Below are 15,580 nucleotides of genomic sequence, written 5' to 3' on the forward strand. Positions count from 1 at the left end.
TGACCACTAACACGGCGTAAGTGCAAAGCTACGTCGTGCTTGTGGATTGACCGCGACGCGGCTCCAACTAGTTTCAAGCTCCAAGCTTCAAGAATCAAGTTTCGATTCTCGTCGAACCGAAAGCAGCATATACTTGTTACTGTAAGTATCGTACACCATTGCCCACTCGCAAATAAATGCCTCTCCATGTAAATACCAACACGGACGTGACGGTCATGCGAGGCAAGCCAATGGATTGAATACCGGTATGCCCAACACCATCGTATTTATCGCGAGCCTCCAATTTTCAGCACGTTTCGCACAGTACGTACAGTCTGCCAACAACCACTGTTGCTTGTCAAACGTCGCTCTAGGTTTTTGTAAAGCGGCCAATGAGCTTCCGAGGTCTTGCAAAAGGCTTGCCTGGAATCTATACCACACATGACACTCTGTGTAACTTCCCTTGTGCGTGAACAAGGACGACGAGGGAAGAGACGAAGTATGTGTCTTAACCATGACTTGCAGCCATTCCTCGCGCCAAAGCACCTGGCGTAAGTGTCTGTGAGTTGTCGTACAGGTGGTATGACTATTAAGAGTCACTAACCCACTCAGTGAAGCACGTTGCGTCGAGTTGCCTCTGAGCGTCGGCGGCCTTCGCTTCTAGGGTGTGCGGAGCGGCCTCCGCGCAGAGGCTCTCATAGCCATGCCTTGCCGCATATCCCATGACAGTCAGCGGGATCTTCAGGATTGCAGCCCTATCCGGTAGGTGGTCATGATTAGATCTGACCCGAACAGCATCGTCAAGCCACTTGGCGAAGCCGTACTTACTGCATGTACACCTTGCACACCTCCATTGCTGAGTAGACGCAGTACTTCTCCGCAGCCTCCGCCAACTCTGCGAGTTCTTCAGGAGGGACCTTGCTCAAGTCGGGCTGCCGCTGGCGACGCATATACTGGAACAGCAGCTCCAGTGTCGACGAGTGCTCCGACAACGAGACGGTCTCGTCGTCCACTGGGACGTCGGTCCCGGGGAAAATATCGGAGTAGGTCTCGAGGTCCTTGCGGTGCACTTTGAAGAGCACCCCATCGGACGATGAGATCGTCACGTCTCCGTCGGGGGCGTTGACTGCTCAGGTGTTTTAGTGTAAGTCGCCACAGTAACTGCTCCTTGCGATCACTCACACCGGTCACTGTATCTAGGGCTCGGCTCGGAGAGATCCTCGTCCATAGTTGATTGGAGCTACTGCGAGATCTGTGGGACTCGCTGTGATCTCCGTGTCGTTGAGGGGCAGCGCGAGATGCAGGTGCCTAGATGCTTGTAAATGGGTACAACGACGAGGGTATAAGACTCGGGCGCGATGGTCTGATAAGACGGGGATGCTGGGGCACTCTCACGCTGCCCTCGAAGAAGTAGCGCATGACTGAACAACCAGAACCTTGTTGACCACTTCACGTACACTTCACGCGGCTCAGGCGCCGTCCGATGATGAAGGCCACTGTGAGTATTCATGTTACATGGAAAGTGCGCTTGCGTTTTGACACTTTCCCTTCAATCTCTCGCTCATGCAGCCCCATATTTTGTCGGAAGACACCCAATATTTGCGGTCCGCTGAGATCCAGAACATACACGCAATCAGACTAGCAAAGCGCTGTTGTATGAAATTTCAAAATATGCGCCTGCAGTTGTTGTGCGGAATAGATTTATTAATGCGTCTCCCGGACTCTTGCTTCGAGGCCCACCATGGTAAGTTAGCAGTCCTGGCGCGTCCCAATGCTATTGACATGCACTCAGTTTCATCGACATACGGGATGATCTCGAATCACTCTGGTCAATGTCGATATGTCTTGGACTGAGCAACTCGATTGCACTCAGACGAGGATATCATTTCTGCACAGTACATCGACGGATCATCTGTAAGCCATGAATCCCTCTGTATCTCAACACTGAATGGCCGTGAACTTTGGCAAGAAGAAACTCCCAGTCACAACAGAGGTCTCCAAACTGAAATACCGCCTCATGCACTCTTCGCAATCCTCGAGCATAGGGCGATGCTTCTTGAACAATTCCTGCGACTCCGAATCATGGATTGCCACAAGCGATTTTCCGAGTTCTTGAAGGATCGCCCACAGAAATGGAGGCCACAGATAGCATTCTTCTGGCCCATCCGCTTCCTCGAATTCGTGAGTGTGTCCGAGGTTGATCGCTGAATAGTATATTCTTCTATGGTGCCGTAGCCGATGCTCGCGATATAACATCTGGATGTGCCGTAAGAATCAACTTTGCGACCGTAGGACGGCCAACTGATGAAACGTTGTAGCCACTCACCCATTTCTTGAACAAATCGCCCTCCATAACCTTCAGAGCAACAGCAGCATCGGCGTCGAGAGTATACGGAGCGGCCTCATCGCACAGCTCTGTGTATCCGTGCCGTGCGGCGTACATCAAGACCTCCATGGGCATCCTCTTTTTTGCCGCTCTGCATGCCCGTGGTACGCTCAATGAGCTTTTCGGGGCCGCGACCAGCACTGACCAAATGCACTCACTGCATGTAAAGTCTACACACTTCCATCGCCGAATAGACGGAGTACTTCTCTGCGGCCTCAGCCAGTAGTGCCAGCTCGCGTACGTTCAGCTTGCTCAGGTCGGGTTGCCGCTGTGGGTACACATATTGGAACAGCAACTCCAGCGTTGACGCCTCCTCCTCCAGGGCAACGATCTCGTCTTGAACGGGAATGTTCGCCTCGACTCCAGGAAAGATATCGGAGTGGACTCCCAGATTGGTCCTATGCAACTTGAAGAGTACCCGATCCGACGATGAGACTGTTATGTCTGAGTCCGGCGAGCAGACTATCAAATCATCAGAATCGTTTGAGCGATGTTGTACCACCGCGGACGTCTTCATAGGGAAACTCACAGCGTTCGCTATACTTAGGGTCCGACTCCATATCCGCCAACTCTTTGAGGTCAACCTCGGCGCAGAAGGTTTGGGAGAGGTGCGTACTCGTTTCTACCTGCGTAGACAGAAGAGCACAGTGCAGCACCGGGCGTTAGGAGGCCAGTATAAGTATTCCACGGTGGTCCCACATTTCCATACGTAACCTCCAACTTCAGGCGCTGGTGGGCGATGCAAATTGCCGTTATAGTATACCGCAGTCTGATAGATGATTGTGAGAAGCGTACTGCTGTGACATATGCCTAAACTTAGCGATCGCCGCTGTCAATTGGTGCGTTTGAATCGCACCTTGCACTTACCATGACCAACCGACGACCTAGTCCCCAGTCTACTAGTAGCACAATCGAATACGTGACAGTCAATGGTGACCGGTGACCTACGACTCCTTGTAGATCAGACAGACTCAGTACTTAGAAAAACAAGACCTTCCTGACGATCTGTGTACACCAGACGCACTCCTGTTGCTTCGTACACGCGCACAGAACATCGAAGGGAATTCCTTTCACTATGTAAAACAGCGTCAATGACATCATGATTCGGCGTCGACGAGTTGTCAACTACACTGGTGACGCTCGTTTGGAATGGCTTCCACACGGATAGTAGAGTCACGCCGGCGCGCCGATTCAATGCGGGGGGTGGAAGGAAGTAAAGTATCATGGTGCAGGAAAGGCTCTGTACGCGCTCGTAACCTACATTGAAATTAGACAGTGAGAGCTGATTGCTAGTGCTACGCAATGCGCATATCGATTCTGTGCAGTTGCAACTTCCGATCACAATATGCTACGGCGGCCAGGAGCAGATTGTCTTGTCATACCACGCCAACATCCTCGATGCATGTTTGTGCCACTTCATAACGTCAGGCTGAACTGCGGCAACGCTGAAATCTTCTTGGTTATCTGCGTAGACCAGGTCTCCGCCCTCCTGCTGCACTGCGTACACGTGGACAGCGAGGCGAAACTCTGAGCCTCTGAGAAGATGTCGTTGATGCGATTGAGCGCTGACATGTCGCTGCCGATTGCAGTAGTGACCTTCAGCTGGAATATCTTCCACAGGTCGCACTCCGCGATGCCTCCGCGATGCAGGAGGTGACCTCCGGGACCTGGAGGCTGATGTGCCTCCATCAAGGTCTTTAGATAGGGCTCGCGATATAGCACCTGCATGTCCGCGAGTTCAGTGCGCTGTTCCATAGTATCCGAAGGCTTCTTCTCTCACCCAATATACAAACCACAAGTGTCCCAAATGCTCAAACGCCTCCTTCGGTTCGACATTCACAGTATGGGGAGCGGCTTCCAGGGAGAGTTTGGGGTACCCATGTCTCACAGTATATGCTAGGACGGCGATTGCATTCTTCGGTAACGACAGCCTACCAGTACAACGACATCGTGAGTATGGACACTGTCGACACTTCTATAACTGAAAGTAGCTTGACACACGCACTTCATCATGACCCTGCAGATCTCCATCGCGGAGAAGACACTTCTCAGCTGCCTCAGCCAGCTTCGACAGTTGCTCAAAGGGAAGTTCCGTGATATCGGGTTGCGGTTGGCGATACATGTACTGGAATAGCAACTCCAGCGTCGAGGATGTCTCGGACAATGGAACGATCTCATCGTTGGTCGCAATATTGCCGTCGGGGAATACTTCTGAGTGAGTCGCAAGGTTCCTCCTATGTACTCTGAAGAGCACATTATCAGAGGATGAAATGGTGATATCCGAGTCAACATTATTGACTGTGGCTACAAGGTGAGTGCCACGCATGTTTGTGCCAAGAAGAGGTCTGGTACGTACAACGTTCACTGTGTTTCGGTTCTGATTCAGCCATCCTGATGAAGTCGGTTGGATGAGCACTGAAGCCTATCGAATGCACCAGGCGGGTAAGGCTACTCGAGACTCGAGGGGGTAGCCAACGTCTCGATGCGACAAAGCTAAGTATATGAAGCCTTACACAGTTTGTCGTCGTGGGGCTTGCACCGATGTGGCGTCCTCGAGGCCAAGCTTCTCTTCGCCAACGTGGGGATCGCGAGGCATGAATCGTAATGCTATCAACACGAGGTGAGTATGAGAGTCAGGGTACAGAGAAACCCGCCGTCATGAATCCATTTGGCCGCCCTGTCAAGGTGGAGCGCGAGATGCAGATGTGTAGTCAATCACAGGCGAGCACGAGCTAGGCACGACAGGATACTTACGATTTGAACCCAACTATGACGCTAGTTAAGTATCAGTGTCGCAGGAACATCAGCAGACGTGAACAAGTGCAAGTATGTTCAGCAACAACCAGTAGATCCGACATCGAGTACTGTGGCTTCAATAGACTCGTAAATTCACTATGATGCGCATATCAGTAATCACAGTTCAGGGGCCGAATGACGTGAAATTCGGCAGAAGTTTGTTGTATTGTACGGCCATAATCCTATTCTCCCATTCCCGCAGCTGCACTTGACAGTCATGACAATCGTCCAGCATCCCCCGATACTTGTTGAAGATCGCATTCGCGCCGTTAACGCTCGAGAGCGACCTGAATTCTTGCAGGACCTCGCCCATAAATGGCAGCCACAAATCGCAGTCTTCGCCCTCGAACCCTTCATGCTGAGTTACCGATGTCCATGGACGGTGTAAACTGAGTAGAAACTGCAGCCGACTCTCGCGATATAGAATCTTCTCCATAGTGCCATTACACCGTGAGCGGTCTCAGTAAAACGACCGAGATTAATCAGCGTACTCACCCACTTCCGGAACATCCTGTCGTCCAGATATCTCATAGCGACAGCGGCGTCAATGTCGACGGTGCAATGAGCAGCCTCATCACATAAATCGTTGTACCCATGCCTTGCAGCATACACCAAGACCTGCATGGGAATTGCCGGGATTGCCCCCCTTCAAGTGCCCTTGATGAGCTTTTGGTAACGCAACATCTAGCATATTACTCACCGCACGTAGATCTTACATACCCCCATCGCCGAGTAAATGCAATACTTCTCTGCGGCCTCCGCTAACAACACCAGCTCTTGCACGCTCACCTGGTTCAGGTCGGGCTGCCGCTGACGGTACATAAACTGAAACAGTAGTTCCAGCGTCGACGCCTTCTCTGTCAGCGTAACAACCTCGTTCCGCACAGGGACGGCGTCTGCCTCGCTGCCGGGGAATATGTCGGAGTGCATCCCCAAGTTGTTCCTGTGCACCCTAAATAGTACCCCATCCGACGAAGAGACCGTGATGTCTGCGTCCGCGGCACAGACTGCCACGAGTCAGTACAAGTCTCATTTACGCCTGAAGCTGCAAGACTACTCACACCGTTCATTGTACTGGGGATTCGAACTCGCTGACATGCCGATAGGCTCCAACCTTCAACTACAATGAGTGCCAGTGGCTCGTAGATGATGTTCTGCGGAGGTGTAACGAGGTTGAAAACAAGTTACAGTACGCATAGTCTTGTACCACTGGACACGGCTATGCGGGCCTGCGACGTTCGGCCGTAGGCCGAGTCACGTGTGTGGAAAATAGATGTAAATAACGCGCTCCGCGTCGTGTTCTGCACACGCGTCTGCGTATTATCTTCACTGTTTGCGACTCGACTACGCGGTACGACGTCCGTCTGGATCTTGTGGAGCACGGCCGACGTGTTTAATGGTATGCAACTGAGTCAATGCTTGGCAGAAGAACCGGTCTCTGTGTGCCTGCCTCAGACAAGCACCACAATCTGAGTACCTCGCTCCGAGCTGTGGCCCCGATCGAGCACTGCGCCGTCCGTCCCTTCGAAGTAATTGTCGTGTGGAAGAGCAAGGGTGTCATGCTCACGCCCTGGCGAGAACACTGCAGATTTTCGTGAAGGAAAACGTGTATGTGTGCTGCATGCGCGCAGATCTCTCAGGAGTACGAAGTTGTGCAGGACGTGGACGAGCGTCACGAGAGCGAAGAGTCGGAGGACAATAACTCCAGGGCGTCGCTGACGAGACGCAAGCGTGTTGAGACGCAAATACGGCGCTGGGGCGCTGGGGAGGTCTTCATCGGTGAGCCCCTTGCGGCGCTCAAGCAACTGTTCGAGGAGGAGAGGTCATTTGACAGAGTGTTCAACACTGTCGCAGGCATAGAGATCTGGGAGATGACATAGAGGCTGCTCGCGGCGCCCCCGTTGATTTCGTGTGCAACATCGGATGTCGAGGACAACAGCGACGACGGGCGCAAGGTCTTTGTCTGCCCGGCGCAGTTCACCACGCTCGTTTTGTAACATGATGATACTCCTCCCTGAATTTTCCATGCTGAGTTTAGCCCGCGGGATGATATATCACTCAATCTGATGCTACCCTTGGACAGCAGGCTTCTCGAATGCTGCAGCTTGAACACGATGTTTAAGCTCATGCACAAACCACAGCGCCAGTGATAAATGTGTCCGTCGCGTACCAATCTTCTAGTGCACGATGGAGACCAAAGTGTTACCTAGAGCAAAAATCAAAAACAGTACCTCAGTTAAAGCTCCTGGGCGATTTTTGGCTGAAGGTTGTCACTCAAAGAGACTCAAATCGCCAAACTTGAGCGTCCGAGCGAACGTACAACGTGAGATTACATAAGCAATACCATATGTGGACCATCCGCACCTTTATGCACGTCTTCATACCGTGCAACCAGCCAAACCGCACCGTGAAGTGCACAGACTTATCAAGGATCAGAAACATTCAATTCTGTAGCAAATTCTCGTTATGTATCGTCGTAGTCCAGCACGACACGAGACGCGCTCTGGAGGGAGAGTCAGGAGGCAAATCACTACTTGCCTTTTATATCCGGAACCCTTCAGGCCCGGTTAGGCAGCGCGTCTTATTGCAGACCAAAAACGAGAGTAACTCTTTTTGGTCAGCAACGGAGACTAAGTACGCAGTCGTCCGACGGGTCTCTCTCGCTTAGAGGCAGATTGATCGAGGCCCAATATTACATAAGTGCTAGAGGGCCGTCCATTGCTGTGACAGACGCCGGCCGAAGATACAGTGCCAAGCTCTCAGTGCATCTGACTGCAATTGAAGATTCGACAACTTCGCAGTGTGTAAAGTGCCTGTACGTCTGTGTTGAGTCAGTATGTAGCCCCATGCAAGTTTCAGTTCAATTCCGGATGTGCAGACTTACTTGGTCTAGGATTCGGACCATATGTACCTGGCAGTGGCTAGCCGCAGGAAGCAATGTACAAGCGCCTCCGACTCGAAGTCCTTCCAGATAATCGTCGTCGGAGTCGTACAAGACCATAAAGCTGCCTGGATCCGAGCAAGCTCGCACAGACTCATACATTCACCTGTTTCACATCTGTACACTGGCCACCCAACATGGCATGAGTTTGCTTCAGATCCAACACTGAAATTAAAGTAATGTCATAGTAGTACGCGAGGACGCCGCCGGTCTAACGCCGCCAGGGTTATGAATCGACGCTGGGGAACAACATCTGATGCATAGTTCAGAGCTGGAAACTCGGCAATTCAGCAATGCGCCGTTGGATCTGGTCCCGCCATGTTTGGGCTCGCATTTTGCAATGACGACAGTCCCGCAATCTTTCGTAGTTCTTCTCGAGGACCGAGGAAATCAGGCTAACTGTTGCCAAGTCGCGGCCCATATCGTCAATCACGGCGAGCACGAAGGGCTTCCAGAGATCACACTCCGAGGATCCCCCCTTGTGCAGGATACCGCCCGATGGTGGTGGATGGTAGGCATCGAGTAAGGCCTGTACCCAAGGATCGCGGTAAAGACTCTGTCAATAGGCCATAATTTGATCGTCAATGGGGATCGTTGTACTCTACGTTCAACCCATGGTGCTCACCCAGCTGACGAAATGCGACGGACCCAAATGGTCCAGAGCGTCCCGGGCTGACACGTTGAGCGTCAGTGGTGCGGCCTCAGCGCAAAGTTCCTGATATCCATGGCGCGCAGCATAGCCCAGTATGATGACGGGATCCTTTCCAGAGGACAATGAGGACCTGGAAACGCTAGTTAGGCTCGCACGACGATGGAGGAAACGAGGCCACGATATCGGCACACACCTCATGAAAACCTTGCAGATCTCCATAGCGGCAAAGACACGGTACTTCTCCGCAGCCTCCGCTAGCTTTGCCAGCTGCTCGAACTCAACGTGGCGTAGGTCCGGCTGCGGCTGGCGATACATATACTGGAACAGAAGGTCCAGCGTGGCCGAGTCTTCCGACAAGTCCACGATCTCGTCGCCCGCATGGACCTCTTCTCCGGGAAAGATATCCGAATGCATGTGCAGGTTCTGCCTGTGCAGCTTGAACTGCATACCATCGCAAGACGATATGAGGATGTCTCCGTCATCCGCGTAGACTAGGACATGTACCGTATTAGTCAATGATCAGATAAACTTCGGATTCATTGGACGCACAGCGTTCGCTAATCAGCCCTACAACGTCCCTCGGAGTTCGAAGCATATCGCAGGTTGATTTCTGGGAGGACAATGAACGAGAATCGTGACACCGTGTAGTAGACACGCACCCGATTCCGTACGAAAGTGTTTGAGACTGGGGCCCGAAAGGACTACGTCCCATCCTCACCATTTATAGGGCTTTGGATTTTGTGGCGTGCTTGGATCATGCTTCCATTCGCGAGGCGTGTAGACCGGCGGGCCTAGCTACTGATCTCAGCAGATGTTTCACTTTGCAATCCTAACTGCGCGGACGTGGTTCACCTACGTTCAAGAACGTGTCTAATGATCGGTTCTAGACAGTGTAGCCACCGCCGTGGCAGCAATGCACCTACCGTTCAAGGACTTCACCGTCCGTCAAGATGTCGAGACGCGCGTGCGGTACCGGCCGGTGGCTAAATAGACCCCCTCCTCCGACTACCCTCAGCGAGCTCGGCCAGACACCGAAACCGTTTTAGCACTGACTGCGCAAACATGCGGAGACGGGCACACTTTATGATGATGCAATATCGTTTCCTCGAGGCGACGCCACCTTACAATCAACGATGTAAGCGTAGTTGTACACCGAACAGGAGTGGATCCAGGTCAACTGTAGAACTCGGCAGGGAGCGAGCCGAGTAAGGGAGCTGAATGAATGTTGCATGCAACACCGAAGTCAGCGCCACTCAGATCGGAGATAGAGCAGCATACTTGTACCTCATCCTGTGGATTATCACGCAGCCTGATACGGTTTGAAGAGCAGAGGCAACTGGCTCCCCGCTTCAAGCTGATCCCGGATGTATGGGCGCTGGACAATGGCAACCTTCTTGATGATATCGTTCGCGGGAAGCGCGAGCTCGATCTCGAACGCCCTCACAAGGACGAAGAGTAACGCCTTCATCCTGTTCAAGTGTCAGTCCCGCGGAGGTTCATGAGAAGTGCGTTCGCGCTCACTCGACGAGCGAGAAACGATATCCGATGCATGCACGTGGCCCGCCCGCAAAGGTCATTAAGTTACCCCATACACCGGGGATGCTCTGAACCGCTTCGGGCAGCTTCTCCCAGCGCTCCGGTCTATAACTTATGAGTGTATTTGACGTAGTGCTATCAAGTTTGCACCTACTTGAACTCGAAAGCATCCTCTCCCCACAGTGTCTTGGATCTATTCAGAGCCAGGATAGGAATCAGGATCGCAGTGCCCTTCTGAATCCTGCAATATGTGTTAGGTTTCATATAGCTACACCGTGACTGCGAACAGACGGACGCTCACTCGATGTGATCATGCACCTGGCCATGCCGGTCGGTGTACGGCGCATTGAGAGGGATCACATCATCTCTGCATGCTTCCCTCGCAGTAACAGGGACGGGTGCATATAGCCGCATTGTTTCGCGCACCACCGCGTCCAGATAGGGGAGGGCGTTCAGCTCATCCATCGAAGGCGTGTCCGTCAGCACACCGAGAAGCTCTTCGCGAAGCTTGCACTGGACATGAGGCACTTGAGCGAGAGCGAACAGACTCCAGCCTGTCCCATAACTCGTCGTCTCGTGTCCTGCAATGAGGAATCTGATAGTGGACCACGCGCCAATATTAGCTGCAAATCATCTCGAGAATCGCCTCGCGACGCACGTCGGCACCTCTTCGCACACCGGTCAGCAGACCGCAGGCATCGGAGACAGATACACGTACGTGCAAGGACATCTTCGTCAGACAGGCGTTGGTTTTCCGGGATGTCTGTACTCATGTTGGCCTTGATGAGCAGAGTGAGAAGGTCACGATTGCCTAAGGTGTCACCAGCCCCCTTCCCATCAGATGAAGCCTGCATGATCTCCGCTTTCTTGTCCTCAATAAGCTTCATGCCCACCCGTCGTGCGACGGCTTGCCCTGCATTTGTCCCTCTTGCATAGTTGTCCGGCTGCACAGACAACATCAGCGTACACATGCCGTTCGACACGAAGTACTCACAATTAGATCTAAGATAGGAAATGTGTATTTGAGAACGAAGGTAAAAGCCGCCGTCGTATTTGTAACGACCTGGAACATGGCGGTGAATGCCTCATTCAGCTCGTTCGGCCTGCCGTCCAAAGCATTCAAGTCATAGTTGAAACCTGTAAGTGCGCGGCGCGCGGCAGTCAGTAAGGCGCCACATCGAACCGCACGGCATAACCTACCGGCGAGTCCGATCGCGTCTAGAGTCATCTTGCTTAGACCAGCAGTAACATCAATCCTAGTTAGAGCACCGGTAACTGCAATTTGGTCGCTCCAGAAGTCCCGTAGCTATAGATCTCCCCTTAGAGGTGGGGTGTACTTGCAGGCGCGATCTGTCACGCACCTGCTGCGCCTTCTCGACGAAGATCCCTGTGAGCTCCCGGATTTGAGCGTGCCCGAAAGCTGGATTCTATGACTCGTGAGCGAGATCCACCAACGTATGATAGGCACGTACGAGAACACGACGCTGAGAATGGATATTGTCAGCCCTGACGTTGCATATGGTGGCATTTCTACTTACCTGTTGGCGGTGCTGCTCGCCTGGGGGCAATATTGTCAGAAACAGCGACTTGTGAGAGATCACACCTCATTTACCCTCCACGACGATCAGACCTAGTGAATCAACGCCTTGAGGACTACGCACGCAAAGATCACAGTTCGTGACATACCTCGACCAATGATCTTGTTGAGAAAGAAAGCATCCAATTCAGGCTTAGCGTAGTCATTCGAGTGGCTGAGTATATGTGCCAGTGCTCTAGTATCATGAGTATACAGCTTATACGACTAACGCAGACAGTATCAGCTCAGCGACGAGCATCATATCAAGTGTCCCGCCTTACGTTGAGCCAGCCTTTGTAGGTGAGCGTCGGACCGTATGCCTCCACCCAAGACTCGTGCAACGCTGGGTCGTTGGCCTTCTGAATATCAGCGAGATTACCGAAGACCAGACTAGGACTGGGGGGTCCCGGCAGATCTCGTAGGGTGGACCGAAGAGGGGATATGACAAGGATCTTCACAACCTTCCACAGTACGTAACCCAGCAAGGCGACCATTATAGATGGCAACACTGCGGCTGGGATGGATGCGATCATAGCGAGAGCTGCGGAATCGACTCTGCCGCCGATAGCTCGCAGCCCTTTTATATGTTCGGCCTTCAGCGGCAATCTGTCTGGGTGAGGTAGTTTGGCAAGTCAGACTTACTGGGGGCGGCCACTAGGCAATGCATCATGATCAATGACTTACTCAGTCTAATTACAGAGCCCTCGAAGACGTTTTCATGCGAGCTCGATGCATCAGTATGAACAAGACCATGGACCCGGGTCGCCGAGCGTACTGCGCTGCCGCTTATATGACCGTGATGTGGCTGCACACCTCCCGTTCAAGAGACATTGTCTTGATGATTACCAGGCTAGGTACAATCGTCGACAGGACTGTTAACGCAAGCAGCACAGCGGAGTATTGGCATACTCTAATCCAGTGGATAAGCATGCGTCGGAATTGAGGCCTGAGGTCCTGCAGTGCACCGACTCGAAGATTTGCGTGAGAGCGCTCTGTACATATGACTCGGATTCGTATACATATTCGAGTTGTTGACAAGTCGCAGCTGCTGATCCAGAAGAGCTCAGTAGCATTGCCGGAGGAGCCCAAAAGGTATATAGTAGTTTCTGAGGTGTATTGACAGTCGTTCAGGAGAGTGCATCACTAGGTAGTCTATAGAGCAGTTGGGCTTGGGCCTAGGCGAGCGTGCCACCAGTGCCAGGTGCTTGCATCGGCAAAAGCCGCTTTGTGGAGTCTCATTCCGGATTAGGCTAAGGCAGCGACGACGACCACGGGGCTGCGGCTACGCCTGTTACGGTCGTACCTTCAAGTTTACTGTGCCCAGATGACTTCCTAGTGGCTCCAGCATGTCAGCAGGAACCTGGAACTGCGCTTGGTCATGGAGATTTATCCTCCAAACAGAAACAAGGCTCCATCGTGTGAGGCCTTAGGAGTCACCGCGGAAACCCATTTGACCGTTCCAATCCCAGCCTGTATTCCCAGTCGTGCGTTGTCTGGAGTTCTGCACACGCAAAACGCAACGACCAATGGAGTGAGTGCGGACATCGTGCTTTTTGCCCTCTTCAAGTTCACGCATGTACTTTCAGCAGGCCATTTGAGATCGAGTTGCCCCACGATGGCAATTTGAGCTCGTTGTTCACGGGTTCATCGCGAAGGGCGCGTGCTCCCGTACATGTGACATCCCATGACTGGCAAAGGAACTGCTAAGACTATCCCTATATGCATACCCCATACCCGTTTCAAGAGTTGGCTCAGGAACGACGGTCTCCTGAGATCACGGACACTACGAATGTCTTGGGCGATGCTAATACTAGAGGGTTCTAGTCCGCGTCCGCCAGGTCAACATGAGAAACTCGTTGACTTGGAAGTGGTGACAGAGGCTCATGGCGCGTACATGGAGCCGAAATAGGCTAAGATTGCGGTTCCTGATCACAGATCGTCACAGCGAGGCCTCCATAAATGGCGGACATCTCCATGGGTTCGTGTCGCCCTTCTCGACCCTCTCAGGCTGTCCCAGTTCAACCATCATGCAGCATGCCGTTCCTTCTTCCCGGGTGCCGCCCGTTGTACATCTAGCGGATGCACACCCCCAACCGCGGCTTTTGGTGCCCTGGCAGAAGCACAGGCGGGGACGCGCCCTCTGGTTCATAGAGTTTGTCGCCGAAGCAGTGAGTGGCTGGTTTCAAAGTCATGTGGTCCAGCTTCTCAATATTTCACGTAGATGTCGACGTTCATGTATACGTACGCGGGCACAGGATCTACCGCAACCTTCATCCTGGGAAATATCCTGGGATTGTCTAACATTGGTAGTATGTACCCAGTAATCTGATGTCTCTTGACGAACGTGACGCCGTGTCTTCGTCAGGTCTGCTCCAAATCGGTTTGGCATATTCCTTGGGTATCATGCTAGCGATGGCCATCTGCCTGGTGAGTGGCTCCCATTACATTGATAATTCCTATTGACAATCACTGCACACGCCGGCAGCCGACATCCAATGGTCACGCGAATCCTGCATTCACGATCTGGGGCATGCTCATCGGCCACGTAACGCCTGTGAGAGGTCTGCGGTGAGGCCCTCTTGTTGTTGCTTGACCTGAGTGCACCACGTACTCATCGCTCGCGTAAATCGTTGTCGCACCAGACTCATTGTCGCGCAGATAGTAGGAGCATACGTCGCGTGCCTACTCATCTACACTCAATATCACGACCTGATCAAGGTCTGCAGCTCTCCGCCTAACAGTGAGCATGATGCTGACGATCACTACAGGAAGCGACCGAAGTCTTACAAGCGAAGGATTTGTACGACTCTGTCATGTTCACTTCGCAAGGTCCTGCGGGAATATTCGGGCTGTACGCCTCGCCCACGGCCAACCTGGGCTACGTCTTCTTGAACGAGTTCGTTTGCGTGCGTATGGCCGATGATGACCGCGATCGACATTCTAACCGCTTCCCTTTGTAGGACTTCGTGCTCGCCATTGTCATCTTCGGATGTTTGGACCCTACGAACGCGTTCGCCCCTCCGGTGGCCGTTCCGTGGATCGTCGGTTTCACCTAGTATGGGTTCCACGTCTGCATGCTTTGGCTGTAGCTCAGACAACCCCTTCAGCGGAATTATCGTCTGGGGCTTCGTGCCTGCAAGCGTCGCCACCAACGCCGCTCGCGATCTCGGAGGGCGTCTAGCAGTCCTCTCGCTCTGGGGTCTGCCGGCATCGGGCGGGCGCTATGCTGCGATCGCCGCCCTCACGAACATCCCCGCTACCATCTTTGGTGGCATTGTCTATCATTTCATATTCACTGACCCCGACCGCAGTGAGTGCTCTCGCTTTTGACCACGGATTTTTACTCAGCCACTCGCTTTACAAGCCATCACGCCTGCTTCTCTGCAGCTCGCAGCCGCCACGAAGGCGTACGAGGAACGCGGCAAGACGGATAGCTCCTCTTCATCCGTGAAGGGCGACGTCGAGTACTGCGAGCGCGTTCTTACGAAGTGATTTGCTGGTACCGGTTCCCTCGCAGGCGGCTCGGCTTGACATTCCCGACGACTCTGTGTTTACGACATATACGACATTTTGTACATTAGTGCCCCAAACGATGGGCTTCCATGACTGCCTTGTTTTAGTGAGTTTTTCGAGTCGCTAGTTTTGTCTTATACTAGCAACTCATTTTCAATGGCAAATGTGCTTCAAGTTACTGATTCGGTGCCATTCAGTTGG

General features: G+C 52.8%; 7 protein-coding genes across 7 annotated transcripts; 1 reads left to right on the forward strand and 6 right to left on the reverse strand.

The window, feature by feature from the left end:
- Nucleotides 1-568: 568 nt before the first annotated feature.
- C8Q71DRAFT_723086 (uncharacterized protein) lies at nt 569-1,207 on the reverse strand (the record flags this gene model as incomplete). Its single annotated transcript, XM_047921566.1, has 3 exons — nt 569-734; nt 808-1,105; nt 1,162-1,207. The coding sequence occupies 3 exons, from the start codon at nt 1,205-1,207 to the stop codon at nt 569-571; spliced, it is 510 nt and encodes a 169-aa protein (XP_047779840.1).
- Nucleotides 1,208-1,734: 527 nt separating this feature from the next.
- C8Q71DRAFT_562348 (uncharacterized protein) lies at nt 1,735-3,186 on the reverse strand. Its single transcript, XM_047919372.1, has 4 exons — nt 2,895-3,186; nt 2,524-2,827; nt 2,306-2,456; nt 1,735-2,235 (listed from the first exon to the last, which is right to left on the reverse strand). Exons 1-4 carry the CDS (start codon nt 2,923-2,925, stop codon nt 1,918-1,920), a joined length of 804 nt encoding a protein of 267 aa, XP_047779841.1. The 5' UTR covers nt 2,926-3,186; the 3' UTR covers nt 1,735-1,917.
- Nucleotides 3,187-3,685: 499 nt separating this feature from the next.
- C8Q71DRAFT_562425 (uncharacterized protein) lies at nt 3,686-4,932 on the reverse strand. The gene is made up of 3 exons (XM_047919374.1): nt 4,371-4,932; nt 4,146-4,296; nt 3,686-4,087 (listed from the first exon to the last, which is right to left on the reverse strand). Exons 1-3 carry the CDS (start codon nt 4,655-4,657, stop codon nt 3,782-3,784), a joined length of 744 nt encoding a protein of 247 aa, XP_047779842.1. The 5' UTR covers nt 4,658-4,932; the 3' UTR covers nt 3,686-3,781.
- Nucleotides 4,933-5,214: 282 nt separating this feature from the next.
- C8Q71DRAFT_754589 (uncharacterized protein) lies at nt 5,215-6,366 on the reverse strand. Its single transcript, XM_047923497.1, has 4 exons — nt 6,223-6,366; nt 5,862-6,168; nt 5,657-5,807; nt 5,215-5,588 (listed from the first exon to the last, which is right to left on the reverse strand). The coding sequence occupies exons 1-4, from the start codon at nt 6,257-6,259 to the stop codon at nt 5,286-5,288; spliced, it is 798 nt and encodes a 265-aa protein (XP_047779843.1). The 5' UTR covers nt 6,260-6,366; the 3' UTR covers nt 5,215-5,285.
- Nucleotides 6,367-8,324: 1,958 nt separating this feature from the next.
- C8Q71DRAFT_562455 (uncharacterized protein) lies at nt 8,325-9,606 on the reverse strand. The gene is made up of 5 exons (XM_047919375.1): nt 9,414-9,606; nt 9,304-9,364; nt 8,948-9,245; nt 8,728-8,884; nt 8,325-8,658 (listed from the first exon to the last, which is right to left on the reverse strand). The coding sequence occupies exons 2-5, from the start codon at nt 9,347-9,349 to the stop codon at nt 8,368-8,370; spliced, it is 792 nt and encodes a 263-aa protein (XP_047779844.1). The 5' UTR covers nt 9,350-9,364; nt 9,414-9,606; the 3' UTR covers nt 8,325-8,367.
- Nucleotides 9,607-10,054: 448 nt separating this feature from the next.
- On the reverse strand, nt 10,055-12,360 carry C8Q71DRAFT_856988 (cytochrome P450; the record flags this gene model as incomplete). Its single annotated transcript, XM_047927354.1, has 14 exons — nt 10,055-10,223; nt 10,276-10,395; nt 10,445-10,531; nt 10,592-10,885; nt 10,949-10,958; nt 11,009-11,234; nt 11,285-11,427; nt 11,491-11,596; nt 11,652-11,717; nt 11,763-11,774; nt 11,829-11,848; nt 11,903-11,920; nt 11,977-12,091; nt 12,148-12,360. 14 exons carry the CDS (start codon nt 12,358-12,360, stop codon nt 10,055-10,057), a joined length of 1,599 nt encoding a protein of 532 aa, XP_047779845.1.
- A 1,490-nt stretch (nt 12,361-13,850) lies between these two features.
- C8Q71DRAFT_754605 (aquaporin-like protein) lies at nt 13,851-15,557 on the forward strand. The gene is made up of 9 exons (XM_047923498.1): nt 13,851-14,034; nt 14,088-14,175; nt 14,232-14,293; nt 14,352-14,434; nt 14,509-14,584; nt 14,635-14,772; nt 14,827-14,921; nt 14,974-15,176; nt 15,231-15,557. The coding sequence occupies exons 1-9, from the start codon at nt 13,894-13,896 to the stop codon at nt 15,356-15,358; spliced, it is 1,014 nt and encodes a 337-aa protein (XP_047779846.1). The 5' UTR covers nt 13,851-13,893; the 3' UTR covers nt 15,359-15,557.
- The last annotated feature ends 23 nt before the right edge of the window (nt 15,558-15,580 follow it).

Source organism: Rhodofomes roseus, assembly GCF_022264815.1.
Source record: "Rhodofomes roseus strain CIRM-BRFM 1785 chromosome Unknown C8Q71scaffold_8, whole genome shotgun sequence".
NCBI lineage: Eukaryota > Fungi > Basidiomycota > Agaricomycetes > Polyporales > Fomitopsidaceae > Rhodofomes > Rhodofomes roseus.